The sequence below is a fragment of the Mya arenaria genome, chromosome 8 (genome assembly GCF_026914265.1).
Source record: "Mya arenaria isolate MELC-2E11 chromosome 8, ASM2691426v1".
Classification (NCBI taxonomy): Eukaryota; Metazoa; Mollusca; class Bivalvia; order Myida; family Myidae; genus Mya; species Mya arenaria.
In genome coordinates this window covers 71894391-71908954 of record NC_069129.1, presented here as the reverse complement: position 1 = coordinate 71908954, position 14564 = coordinate 71894391, and the positions used below count along the sequence as shown (strand labels likewise).

At 33.8% G+C, this 14564-nt stretch overlaps 1 protein-coding gene and 1 pseudogene across 1 annotated transcript; one reads left to right on the top strand and one right to left on the bottom strand.

Moving 5' to 3' along the window:
* Positions 1 to 6320: 6320 nt before the first annotated feature.
* On the top strand, positions 6321 to 8118 carry LOC128244541 (putative nuclease HARBI1). The gene is made up of 5 exons (XM_052962540.1): positions 6321 to 6349; positions 6564 to 6800; positions 6950 to 7022; positions 7333 to 7514; positions 7896 to 8118. The coding sequence occupies exons 1-5, from the start codon at positions 6321 to 6323 to the stop codon at positions 8116 to 8118; spliced, it is 744 nt and encodes a 247-aa protein (XP_052818500.1).
* A 3484-nt stretch (positions 8119 to 11602) lies between these two features.
* LOC128244540 (uncharacterized) lies at positions 11603 to 12389 on the bottom strand (annotated as a pseudogene).
* Positions 12390 to 14564: the final 2175 nt, after the last annotated feature.

The following is a 14564-nucleotide window of genomic DNA, read 5'->3' as shown; positions in this document are numbered from 1 at the left end:
ATACATTAGTACTCTTTGTTATATTATAAAAGTTTAAGTTTCAGAAGCATCAGAAATTCATGTGTGTGATTCAAACAAAGCAGATGAAGTATGATGTGACCATGATGGACTCAACATACAACACGTCAAAGTAGGTCGCACCATTGTTGTTTCGATGTGTGTAAACAAATGGTGACACACAGGTTGAAGTTGGTTTCATGTTGGAAATTGAACGGTCCTCATCGATGCAGTAAAGAGGTCCTGCCCGACACTAAGGTATTTCATCACTGACATTGTAGAGGCTGAAGTCAAAAGCTTTGGAATCTTGGTTTACAGGTACCTTAACAACAAACGATATATTGCGCCCTATTTGAGTGTAGTATTTTTTGTCTATACTTTTATTTCCCATATCAAAACGGTAACAAGTCCGGGATTTAAGTTGTTAAATGTTGTTCTCGACAATATAGTTCAAAACAGTTACATAACGCACAATCCTTGTAATTTGAATCCCTCGGGTTGTGGGTGCGGTAACTATTACATTTTTGGCATGGCCACTAGAGATGGCACGCTGATGAATTTAACAAAATAGTATCTGCTCTACATGGTTTTATCAAAACAATATAAAAAAACTAACAACTTGAATATATAGATATATAAACTGTTGAACTTAAGCAAACTATAGAGGCATATCAAATCAAGTAATTTAAACACACATATTTAAGTTCCGTTTGTGACTTTTTATTTAATAACAGTATCAATGGAGGGTCACGCGTGTTCTTTCCTCTGCACCAAGGAGGCCTGGCAGAGGTGTCTGGAAAGAAATCAAGAAACTGCCAAGGACAGTGCTCTCAAACGTATGAGAGCTTTAACATCAGCAACTTCAGAAACATACTTTGATGGAAAGAAACAGATTATGGAAATGCTCCGTTAAGTGGAAGAGAGACAAATATAGGAAATACTAGTCACAAACATTTCTGCCGATGAAGGTTTGAATTTTTATTTCTGGATTTTCAAGGAGTTCAGTTGTTGCTGTATTACATTAACCACCATGTCAGTTTAGCCTAGATCGATAACAAACAACATCAAGTATGGTTCTCATGCAAATTTTCATACCAGGAAGTGGACTTTTTTATGTATTGTTGTAACATGCACCTGAACAGTTTTTTTCATTTTGATACAAAAGATTAAGATGAAACACCAGAAACTCCTTACCGAGGCAAATATAATATCCCTTGATACATAAAACTAATGTAACTTCCCTTACATTAAAGATGATAGGTCATATTGAAAGCATTATTATATAAATTATTATTTTCACCATTATAAAGTAAAATTTTCGAGTTTTATACTCCCTTTTGGAAAAGGTCTGTGGCCATTTATATCCCACTAAAAGTAAGTGTGTCAATTTCGAATTGCCATTTCTAAGCACTGGGCCTGGTATAACAAGAGGGATAAAGGACTCCTGGGAGTTTGGACGACAAACCCTTTGGAAAGACTTTAAGGCAAAATATTTTAAGGGCAGAGACACCATCTTAGTACGGGCACTTTCATCAAAGAGATAGTGCAGAACTACTTATCACCAGAATGGGAGAGGTTTGTATATTGTCAGTTATTATCAGTAACATTGAACATGTTTATGTGACAATATGAACTTACGCACAGCATATGGTTGAAACAGCTTGGTCTCATATTTACAGATTAATATATCTTTGTTATATGACTTTTAACTACCTTCATACTCAAATTGCAACACATTTTGTCCCAAGGTTAAATCGGAAACTTTGGGAGGCATTCCATCAAACTTGGGACATAGATGGAAGTGTGAAATTGTGCGCTGCAATTTTTCTAACTCTTTCTTGTGTGGTCTATTGTTCAATAACTCGCATTGAAATTTATTAAAGCCAGCTTTTGGTTCAAAAGTTTAAAACAGCCAGCCACTACAAATGACTTCTATTTATGTATACGTATGTTGTATTAACTTGCATTCAGTTATGTTGAAGTCAACCAGCGAATGCTCAGCAGCCAGGAGAAATATGACAGTACCATTCCTCAACTCCTGCAGAACAGGCCGTAAACTTTTGTAAAGCTCTGTATTGAGAAGATGGTATTCGCTCAACATTTCGACATGTATGTATAATAGTTATGAAAAGACTGCGATCAAAATTTGTAGTCATCCTATTATACTTCATGTGAAAAACTAATGAATTATGGTAAAACAACAGCATAAGTTTAATTAGGTAACCAAAGTATTTTTCGACATGCATCTGAATAACAAATGCAGATCTAGGGTAAGGAAGGAAACAACAGTTTATACGTGCCCGAATGCAGAGTTATGCGAGTTATGTGGTTGACCTTACAGAGAAGAAGACATCGTGCGACTGCTGGGACTTTCACAAGTCAGTACAGCCATGCAAACATGTTTGCCGTCATAAGGAATGGAAAACACTTCTGTTGGGATTAACTACCAAAATATAATATGTAACAACCTCCATTTGTTTTCATATAAATATGGTTATTAATAAAAATGCATGTAGGTCGTTTTTTTTAAATATTAAAAAGTAAATGCAAAATACGTTGCTCATTAAAACCTATGAGTCTTTTTAATCTCATTTATGTCTGTCAAACAGTCATTAATTGATTTTATATTGCAAATTAACTATATCAGTTGACAAACGATAAGTCTTTTTACGATGGACTCGAAGACAAAATTTAATATAAGACTGTTTTTATTTTGCAAAAAAAAATGTTTGTGTTTCAGACAGCGCAAACAAACGAAAGCCCTGTAAGAACACGTGGGACATAATCAATGACATCTCATATTCGGTAACATAAAGTCGTCCATGACCAAATAATCCTGGATGTTTAGTCAGGAATAAGTCATATGCCAAACAAGTGACTCTCTCCAACAGCACGTGAAGCCAGTGCACTTGGACAGTTATAAATTGTGATTAAAAATGAATATGAGGAGGCGGTATTTTGCGACCGGAACAGGTGGAGGCCCTGCACCAACAGAACCAACTGACCTCGAGATGAATGTGATGCTATTCCAGCATACAATAATATCTAATATATATCGCAAATAATTATTAAACTTGTAGTTGGCTTAGCACTTCATAGCGTTGCAGGTTATATTATGTAATGTTTGTGGCGTCTTCCTATGAACAAATATAAGTCAGACAAGCATTATTATTGTTTTTCATATCACCACTGAAAATGCATTGACTCAATAGCCTTTTCCAGTCCATGGCCATGGTATGAACCCTGATCAAGAAATAAGTGTATATTTGGTGAGGTCAAGAAAAGTAGTGACTTATAGTTATAAAGTTGTTTTAACGTTTAGATACTAAGTGTAATCCCGGAGGAGTTGGTAAGAGGGGTTGAAGGTGGGGTGGATGTTTTTGATGGTAAATTATTACATAATTATTCAACAGTGAGGCAGATGTAAATGCAGATAGGTCCTCAGGTATAATTAATAAGTGAAAACAAATTCGTAGAAAATCAAAACGTTTAGAAAACAACAATTAAAACAGTATCATTTGCAATAAAAGTGTTTTATACTACACAATTATCACCTTCCTCTTTACGTCCCTTTTAGTTAGTACTATTGATTTTTCGCTGGATTGTGATGAAAGCTGAAAACGTATAGATCTATAATCACCCTTGAGTCCATTTCCTTGATAGAAAACAGTAATGGTGTCTATATAAGGGTATATATACGAGTGTTTACCCCTGGTTGGGATCGACCAAACAAGCTCTTGGGTGAGGGACGGACACCTATACCATACGGCCACTCCCACCATTTAAAGCAGCCCCAAGCCATTTTTAAAACAGGCGAAGCCCCTTATTGACAATAGTAAAAATAATTACATCAACATTCAAAGAATTACATTCATCTCATGGACCTTTTTTAAAAGTCAAAATAAGTACTGAAGTCAACAATGTAATACTTGTAGTGTATGACAACATATTTGTGTTTTATATCCCGAACAAAATCAAGACGTCCACCAACGGAGAAAGTGGACATTGGACAATATTTTCTGGTGATCATTAACGTTAATCTGGCAGAACTTGTAAGCTTCAAAATGACAGAAGTCCAAATTATATCGGAAAAACATCTTTACAAGTCATTTTTTAATGTTTAAAAATATTGATTACTAAATTGAGAGTGAAAACGTCTGTTGGTTGTTAATATGTTAACCAGGAGTCTAGACAATATTTCTAATTCATTAAGTCAGAAAGTTTAGTACTTGAACACTGATATAGTCAGCTGTGTTACAGTGCTGTTATTTTGATTTCTTAAGAATCAAATATTTATATTTCTTAATTAAATTGACATGTTGAAAAATGATTTAATGCCAAAGATATTGTTATGTTTTATTACATCTTGTGAAGATGCAGTTGGATGACTGTGCAGTTGTTTTCATTTAATAGTGCTGGTCGCATTACTTTTTTCATTTAATAATGAATAATTAAGAAAATACGTCTCCAAAAATGTGTTGCATTTTTAAGTTATCACGCCTTTAGTTCATAAAACAAAATAAATTTAAATAGGATGAATTAACTTGTGTTGAGTTTAAGACAGTGGTTATAAGAAATTTGCAGAAAACCCGGTATGTGATGATAGTTGCTAACACCAATCAATTATTTATCAGTGATAATTATTTTCCATAAATGCATAAGTAAAAATACGACAGAAAAAGTCAGCCAAAATTGGTCTTAAAGATACTTTCAATCTTCAAGAAAACCATTCGCGGACTGCAACGCTCACTTCGATCGATAACAGTAAATATATGTTCCAATGTTGCTAAAAGCCTTTTCCACGGCCAGGGATATTTCCCTTACCATCAGTGCTACAGGTCCTGAAAAAACACATTACAGTTAGATCATATTTCTTAAAGAATATAGATGCCACTAACTTCCTCAACCCAATCAAGTGAAAGAAGTAAAAACATACCCTAGTTCATTTCACATTCCATTTAAAGATACATTTTTTTCTGAGTAAGCATTGAAAGTAATATTTTTTTGGATTTCTACAATAACATCAATACCCTCCAGTTTGATTGGTAACTCCTGGTGTCATGATTTCTAATGTTAATGAAATAATGATTGAATTGAAATCAAACACTTACTGTGTGCATATCATGTTCAATACAAACTCAGATTGTCAGTTTTTCCGAATAGTCCAATAGTCACTCGGCTCTAGACCTTAAAACCCCAAAGCTCCCGACAACCCTTCCACAATCCAGGGGGCCGTTTCATTAAGGGTCGTAAAGTACCGATATCGTAACTTTTTATCGCAACTTTGAGTTTTCCTCTTAAATGCGTTTCATTAAAATTGTCGTAGCTTAAATATCGTAACTTTCGTGCGTAACTTTACGCGTGCTACGAAGTGCTCGTAACTTTGACGTAGCGTTCGTAAACATGGCTGCCATATACGGCGTCCTTTACGGTCAGCGGAGAAATCCGGCTCAACGACTGTTTCACCCACGTCTAACCATGGTCGGGTTGCGGGACCAAGAAGTAATCAGTCGATATAGACTGTCAAGGGCAATGATAAATGATTTGGTCCATTTAATAAGAGCGGACATCGACCCAAAGACCAACCGAGGAATGGGCATAGATGCAGAAACGAAGGTATGACCTTATGTAAATTGTTCAGAGATCCGCACGGGACGCAACTGTTGTGAAGGTTTTCGCTTTGAAAATATTTCCGTTATATCTTTGGGTTAATACAGTACTAGTTAGCCAGCTGTATCCGGTTGTCAAGTTTTGAGAAGAAACGCAGCTAAGGAGCAGCCGAATTAATGTTTTATTTCTTAAGCGTGTACATAATTCATCATTTGTAATTGATTTGACAAGTGATGAAGTGTGTAGGACGACAATCTTCAATAGATACCAACAAGGATTATACTGTAAACACTTAGAAATTAGTGTTTCGGATATGGATAACAATTCGGACATTACTAAGAGATGATCTTTCTGCTGAATCCGTATGTAGTTAAAACAAAATAATTTAGCCGATACAGTAGCGTTAGTGTGTATGTAACACCAACATAATTGATCATTTCAGAGCAACCCTTTAAGTTGGTCTTCCTCACAGTACCCTTTCAAATGAGTATCTATTTTAAATATCCTTAAATAATTACAAATGATATGCTGATGACTGGCCCTTCTTTTCTATGTTTACAGTAGCATCCACTATTAACACATAAATTGTCAATATCTTTCATTTTGTGTCAATACAGGTCTTACTGACATTGAGGTACCTGGCTAAAGGAGACTTTTTTCTGAAGTTGGAGACATCCATGGTGTGTCCAAGTCGTCAATGTCCAGACACTTGCATGACGTGGTGCTGGCGATTAACAACAGGGTTGATAACATAAGGTTTGCAGGAGGTTGTTCAGTCACGGTTCAAATGTACATGTACTAAGAAAAGCATATGTTCTTGTTACAAAATGATATGTAAAATAATATAGCTAATTTTAAATTAGGACAACTTTGAAGTATGTCCCTAAAGTAACCATTTATTATTAATTGTTCTCTTGATTGTGTGAATGCTTAAACTCTACAATATTTTAGGAAAGGAATCACTCAATCAACAATTATATTATTGTTTTAACATTCAGATTCCCAGAAATAGATGTGGAAAGAAGGAGCACAGCTACAGCATTTTACAGGCTAAGCCGAATACCTAGGGTGATTGGTGCTATAGATTGCACGTTGATACCAATTACTACCCCAACTTCCCACGAGGCATCATATGCGTGTCGAAAGGGTTACCACGCCTTAAATGTCCAAGCTGTGGTGGACACTAAGTTGAGGTATGCATTAATAAATGGTATCATTTTTAATTGAATTCTTTATTTATATTGTATATACCATACTATTAGATATAGCCAATAATAAGTTATGAACAATTTGTCTACACTTTTTTTTTAAAACTAATGTTATTGCACTTTGATCTGAGCAGATTCATTGATGCTGTGGCGCGGTGGCCTGGCGCAACCAATGATGCTACTATCTTTGAGATGTCTGGGTTGAAGGTATTGTCAGTTTAAGTTTAATATGAATTGCTTTGTTTGATAATGTCTTGTCCATGTTTTTCCCATTGTATTCTAAAAAAGTAAGAAATTGTTATTACATCCTCATTTCTGTTGTATAGCATCTGGTCTCTAGGGTTCATTATTTGTGTATTCAGAAGTGTTCTTTGGATATAACTGGAAGCATTACAGACTTAGGATTTTGCCCTGCATCACTTGAATGATTAGTCTTTTAATTGTCAATAAAAGATGAAACAAGTGGTCTCTGTATTGTGTTAAATGATCTTTACTGCATTGTTTAAATCTTTTTTAGGATTATCTGGAGGCAAATGCTGTTGGTGTATTGCTGGGTGATTCGGGTTATGCTTTACGAAATTATCTATTAACACCAATCCTAAGACCCACTGCCAACGCACAAGTGGCATACAATGATGCCCATGCCAGGGGCCGTGTAGTTGTTGAGAGGGCATTTGGCGTGCTGAAGTCACGCTTTAGGTCAGTATAAACTACATCCCTCATTTCTATGCACACACATTGTAATCATGTCATTAATATTCTGTAATTCCTAATGCAATATTGCAGAATTTTCACTATTAATACTGTATTAATTCGATGCACTCTTTTTTCACATACAATTGCAATAAAGGTTTATTGTGTTTACCCAGTCTTTGTCAACAGTGTCATATTAAATGTACCCGAAACTTATTCAGCTATGAGCATACAACTTACAACAATAATAATGCTTGTTTTAAAAGGAAGTGCTCAATGTAATGGTCAAAAGTTACTTAAAACTATTACAAAATTTTCCTGTACAAAGCCCAAATGTTAGTTCATCAAATTTCAAGCATAATTGCTATTCATGCCAATAACTTTCAGATGCTTGCACAGATCTGCAGGCTGTCTAATGTTTTCACCTGCCAAATGTCAGCAAATTGTCATTTGCTGCATGAAATTGCATAATTTATGCATTGACAATGGACTGGATTTCAATGAACAAGTTCTTCCAGATGATCAACCAGATACCTTTCAACCAGTGGCTCATGTTGGACTGGTACACCACCAAACATGCAGAAATGCAGTTGTGCAGTCTTTTACCTGATCTTTGAAACTTGTACAAAATTGATTGTGGTTTTGTGACAGTGCTGGTGTATTAATAGCAGATTTCACGATTTCATGTGCAAACAAATTTTGCAATTATACAAACGGTTACTATATTTAAATGAGGCAATGTGCACCTATTCTTAGGTTTAATGATTGTTAAAATATTTACTAGTTTTAAGGGGATATATTAATGTTATACATATAGATAGAGAACACTTATATTAACCATAACTTTGTGAGCAGTTTTATTTATTATTTCCCAATGTTGATTTTGGTACCAATCTTTAAACATAGCCTAGCTTGAATATTTCTTTGAAATTGACTTCGGGCCCAAATATCACAAAAATACTTAAGTCAAATATCAAACTAAGTCTCAACTCATTCTACCACATAACATAAAATTTATTTGTTTAAAAAAGCATGTAAGAGTTTGCATCATACTATACATTCATTGTTAAAACGAGTTAAGATTGAGATTGAGATTTGACTTAAGTATTTTTGTGATATTGGTGCCAGACTTCATATATGGATATAAATGTAAGTGTGTAAAACATTATTCCCAGTGAAGTATCACCTATTTATATTCTTCATACTCATTTTTGTCTTGAGCATGACTTTGTGTCTTTAAGGCAGTGACTTCTTAAACAAATAAATCAAAATTGGGAGAAGTGCTGTGTACAGAAACCATAACTCAAGTTGCATTTTATAGTTATTGCCAATTGTTTTTTAAAAGCTTTTTGTTGAATTGCTAAATTCATGCCATTTAATTTGGGATTTGGCATTGTTGAATTTACAGAATTGACAAGTGTTTTGCGTTAACGATGAAGCACTCAATCCATATGTTGTATTTGTTATGATTTGTATCAGTAAGTATAATGACTGATAATAAGTGATTTAAGATAATATCTCATTTTTTAATTGTTACGTTAATGACGCAACTTATATGTTAAGTGACCAAGAGGTTTCCCTTGTAATGGTCTGTGTGGGAGTCTTTGAACTATCATAATTTAAGAAAGTCTGTGTTAACCATTACTCAATTATTTTTTTCACTTACTGGATATCTCACAAACATTTTTACACCTAAACTGATAATACACAAATAAGAAGGAAGCAAAACTATTCTGTTATAAAATTCGAGCTACAAAATGGCAAATTGAAGCCTGATAAATATGATTGATAATTAAAACAACAAAGCATTGGTACTAACAAGGAATTACCAATGTACTGGAATTACAATATTACTTTAACAACATAATTTAAGACATTTGCTATAGGTACATGTATGCATTTTTAGGGACATGTTTCAATTGAATAACAACTCAACTTTGAATTCTTTTAAAGGATAACAAAGAACATATAGGCCCAAATCAGTGGATTATGATAAAATACACATAAATACAATTTTACAAAGAACAAAACAATAAAATAGAAATGGCTTGTGGTATGTTATGTGATAACTATTGATTGTCACTTACATAAAGCAAACACAAAAGTTCATTTCTAAGGAAGTTCTTAATATCTTACTATGAAAGTTCATACTTGAAAGACATACCATGTGTCCTGACATGTACACTTAAGGAGCAAACTGTACATATTACCACCTTATGAAAAGCATAATCTCCAATTGTAGATATGTATGCTTTGTAACAAACATTTAAGTGTGAATGAGTATATACAAAAAAGATTGGATAATTATTTGTTTTATCACTCTGGGGATGTACCAATTTTGATATATGAAGTTCCAATAATATTTGTAGATACAAGTACTATTAACAAACACTTTGTTTTACAGACTTAAAACTCATATCATCTGAGAATAACCAATTTCAATTTATGAATAAAGACAGTTTCATATTTATAAATTCTAGAAACATTAACATTTTCAGATTAACATACACATAAGAAACTCCGACACATGGAATCATTAGTTACAACCTAGGCAAAATATCTTTGGATTGTTTCATTATCATTTTTAGCATTTCTAGTGGTATTTCTATTCATTGAGTGCACAGACAGTTCTAATTCTATATTTTTGAACATATGAAATAGTGAAATGTATACTTTTACTGGCTGTCTTGTGTCACTGGTTTCAAATATTTATGCAAAAATTGGCTCAATCCAGAAAAAAGGAATATCTTTGAGAGTGCAGCTTTAAGCTCTTATAAAAAAGTATAAACAAAAACCAATATTGAATACATACAGTAAGTGTTATTGTTCAATATATTCCTTATGTTACCCATATAGGATATGAGAAGAAAGAGAAAATACATACATTTCTCTAAACTTTAACAATATCACCAAGATCCATATTATTTTAATTCCATTTTAATTTCTATCAATACTGATTGATATTAATACAGTGCAAAGTTACTTGGTATTTGCCATAATTTGGACTGCAAAAAACAAATAATCTATCACTAGAAGTGTGTCTATATATATATATATATATATATATATATATATATATATATATATATATATATCATTCCTGTATGATAAAGAGTGTATGAAATTTTAAAATATTTAATATGTAAAAAATAAATGTCCAATAGTTGATAAATTGTTCATTATGTGTATCATAGAATACTAGAACACATTTTTTATGAATATCAGTCCAAGAGATCACCCTAGGGACCAACTCGCTGGAATCAGGTAGCTCGACTGGCCTCAATACCAAGTAACTGTGTTATAGAGCATTACTATTTCAAATTAATGTAAAACTATAGTCAACCAAAATTGTTTAAGTATATGTACTCAATGGAACTTTGAGAAACTTTGAATTTGCTAAATGGCATATATATATATTAAGAACTTTTTTTTTATCTTATTTGAGAAACGATTATAATTCACTGAAGAAATCAAAAACAGTGTGTTTTGCCGTCAGCTCAAGCTCAACCTGCTTTAACCGGACTAATTCAGCTAGATGACCAGAAATTTCTTTTAGTTTGGTGTGTCTCCATCTGCTGTTCCAACAGCAATGCAGGAATATCACATTTTTCTGAAAAATTATCAAATGAATAAAACAAAATGTAATGCATGAACACAAGTTTTACTATTCACATGTTTCTCTATATCAAAGGTTATGTTCAAGTGTCAGCTGATGCGGTTGATGCCAGCTCATGATCATCAGTGGACTTATAAGATGTGCAAGCATAGCACTCCCTCCCTTAAATCTTCCAAGTTTACCTTTCACTTTTAATAGGGGTATAATAAAGTATTAATATCATATAAGCTTAAAAGGTCCTGTTTATGAATACAAATTGTTATGCCCCCCTTCATTTCGGTCCATGCATATCTCATTAAATTGTCCATATAATCCTTACAATGTTGCGCTCGGGGGGGGGGGGGCATAATGTTTGTGCATCAATTTTTTGATCCGCCCCTTAATAAATGGACAAAATGATTAAGAGAATAACTGGTTGTGATCAGTAACATGAAGAGCGGAGATTAATTATACATACATATATATATATATGTATATATCAAGAGGGCACTTCCGCTAAAATTCCAACACACCTTATAATATCTGATGGCACATCTTGTATGATTTCTGTAGCATCCATAGCGATTCTAGCAGAGGTGAAATCTTCAAATGATTTTGGCATGGAGCCTTTGCATTTCAGCTGGCTTGGAATTCCTACTGCCTTTAAAACACCATCATGTAGTATTTCATGCAATACAGATATGTAGGTGTTTATAACGTTAGACACAGTTGCCCTGCTGGTATTGAACCGGACAGCTAAATCTAGGTTCTTACAATTCAACCTTAGTTTCATCAAAGCCATCAGAAGTTGATCCTGAATGCTAAAGCATGTGACTGTCCAACCAGCATAATAGTTGAATGGGGCCATCCTCTGAACCATGCTCGCCAGCACTTGAAAAACATCTGTTGGGAATGATGTGTACAACAGCATCTGCAAAACAGTGAAACAATACTGTCAGTTAATTCCACGCGACTGTTGTATATTATGTTACGATAAATGATCTTGTGCATTCAGTAGACATATCAATATATGAAATCTGAGTATCTGTCATAAAGTGAAAATGCTTATCACCAATGTAAACAACACAATTGTTTTGACAATAAGAGGTATTTTAAGTACTTTAAAGGCAATATATGTATTCATACTATTTATATATTTATCACTTGGTAAATGTCCTTTTGACAAAACTGAAGCTGAAGATGGTTGGACCATTCTCCTTCTTCCCATCAACAAAATGACAGCTTCATATCCGGTCGTTGCTGTTATATGGCCTGTCTGCCCATCTGAAATATTGTCATGAATACGTTTATAATCATACTATTGAAAATACTGGGACAATCCAAGCAGTTGAACATTTAAACAGTGATAAGGCGTACTTGTAAGAACAATTATTTAAATATGTAGATATACAATAGTAAGACATAAACTGCTCAGGTTATACAACTCAACCAGTACTGTCACTACATCAATACAGTACATGACGTGTGGAGTTTATGCCATACACATTTAGGTACAATTGGGTATCTCACTTCTGTCAGTAACTTTTTAATGTTTGTTAATACAATTAAGTAAAGTAACTGAATCAAGTAACAAAATGTACTTTTCAATGAAAATTTATAAAATCTTGCCACCATACTGTACATTACAAATATATGAACGTGTCTCTTTAATTGAGATGGGTGGGGTAATGATATAATAGATAGACGACGGTTCTGTTTAATTAGTTTTACCTTCGTTATCCCGTAGTATTCACACCATTGGTGAATCAGCATGGAAAAAGGAACCAGAAATTGACGTCCCTGATACAGCCACTGGCAGCAACCATGACCATAGCTACATAAAGCAGCCATTGTCAGAAATGGATGATATGGAAGGTTCTACAGCGTGTTCAAAATCTGGTACATTTTTTAGTATTCATACAAAAATTATAGACACAAAAAAGAACGCGGTCAATCCAGAGATCAAACCCAAGATCCCCTTGCAATACAGATGCTCTTACAAACTGAGCTAACTGAGCTCAATAAGTTTCATACTCTCTGACCAGTACTATGTGCTGAACCATTTGAACATACATGAAGACAAACTTATTTTTGCTGAATATATTATTTCATGTGAAATGTCACAACAAAATTCAAAGATCAATCCCTGCATTGTTTTACTTCTATGTTGCCCTTTACTTTGTCCACCATTTACAAGTATATTTTAATGAATTTGTTTTATAAGAATGTTCCAATTTGTAATTAATATTCGTTTTTCTTATTTCTTGCCATTCCAGGGGCATATTGGACAAAAAACATTTTACTCCCAGGTGTCATAGGCAGTTTTAGTTACTTTTGTCATACAAAATGTTTCAGTTCCACAGCTGAAGGAGCAGATTGCAGAGTTAGAGAATGAAATCAAAACTCTTAAACTGTCGAAACCAAGACTGACGCTGCAAGATATAATTCATGATACAGATAAAGTAAGTTTGTTTACTTCAAGAGGATTTGTTCAGTGACATATTGAATTTATTTAATCAAGTGAACATCTAAAGTAATATTTTCACAAGTGAAAATGGGAAATGTTTGTGTTGACAATATGAATTAAGATTGATATCTCGATGAAACAAAACAATTGTTTTTATCATATGGTCAAAAGGACATTTACCAAGTGATAAATATATAAATAGTATGAATACATATATTGCCTTTAAAGTACTTAAAATACCTCTTATTGTCAAAACAATTGTGTTGTTTACATTGGTGATAAGCATTTTCACTTTATGACAGATACTCAGATTTCATATATTGATATGTCTACTGAATGCACAAGATCATTTATCGTAACATAATATACAACAGTCGCGTGGAATTAACTGACAGTATTGTTTCACTGTTTTGCAGATGCTGTTGTACACATCATTCCCAACAGATGTTTTTCAAGTGCTGGCGAGCATGGTTCAGAGGATGGCCCCATTCAACTATTATGCTGGTTGGACAGTCACATGCTTTAGCATTCAGGATCAACTTCTGATGGCTTTGATGAAACTAAGGTTGAATTGTAAGAACCTAGATTTAGCTGTCCGGTTCAATACCAGCAGGGCAACTGTGTCTAACGTTATAAACACCTACATATCTGTATTGCATGAAATACTACATGATGGTGTTTTAAAGGCAGTAGGAATTCCAAGCCAGCTGAAATGCAAAGGCTCCATGCCAAAATCATTTGAAGATTTCACCTCTGCTAGAATCGCTATGGATGCTACAGAAATCATACAAGATGTGCCATCAGATATTATAAGGTGTGTTGGAATTTTAGCGGAAGTGCCCTCTTGATATATACATATATATATATATGTATGTATAATTAATCTCCGCTCTTCATGTTACTGATCACAACCAGTTATTCTCTTAATCATTTTGTCCAAAAATTTATTTTTACTGCGAAAATGAATCTTAAAATAGAGGGGTATCCCAGAAAA

Bases quoted from the DNA above. Each gene is read 5' to 3' on its own strand.
- LOC128244541 (XM_052962540.1), top strand. From the start codon at position 6,321: ATGACGTGGTGCTGGCGATTAACAACAGG. The intron at 7,023-7,332 runs GTATTGTCAGTT...AATCTTTTTTAG, and splicing joins TTGAGATGTCTGGGTTGAAG to GATTATCTGGAGGCAAATGC. The intron at 7,515-7,895 runs GTCAGTATAAAC...AATAACTTTCAG, and splicing joins GTGCTGAAGTCACGCTTTAG to ATGCTTGCACAGATCTGCAG.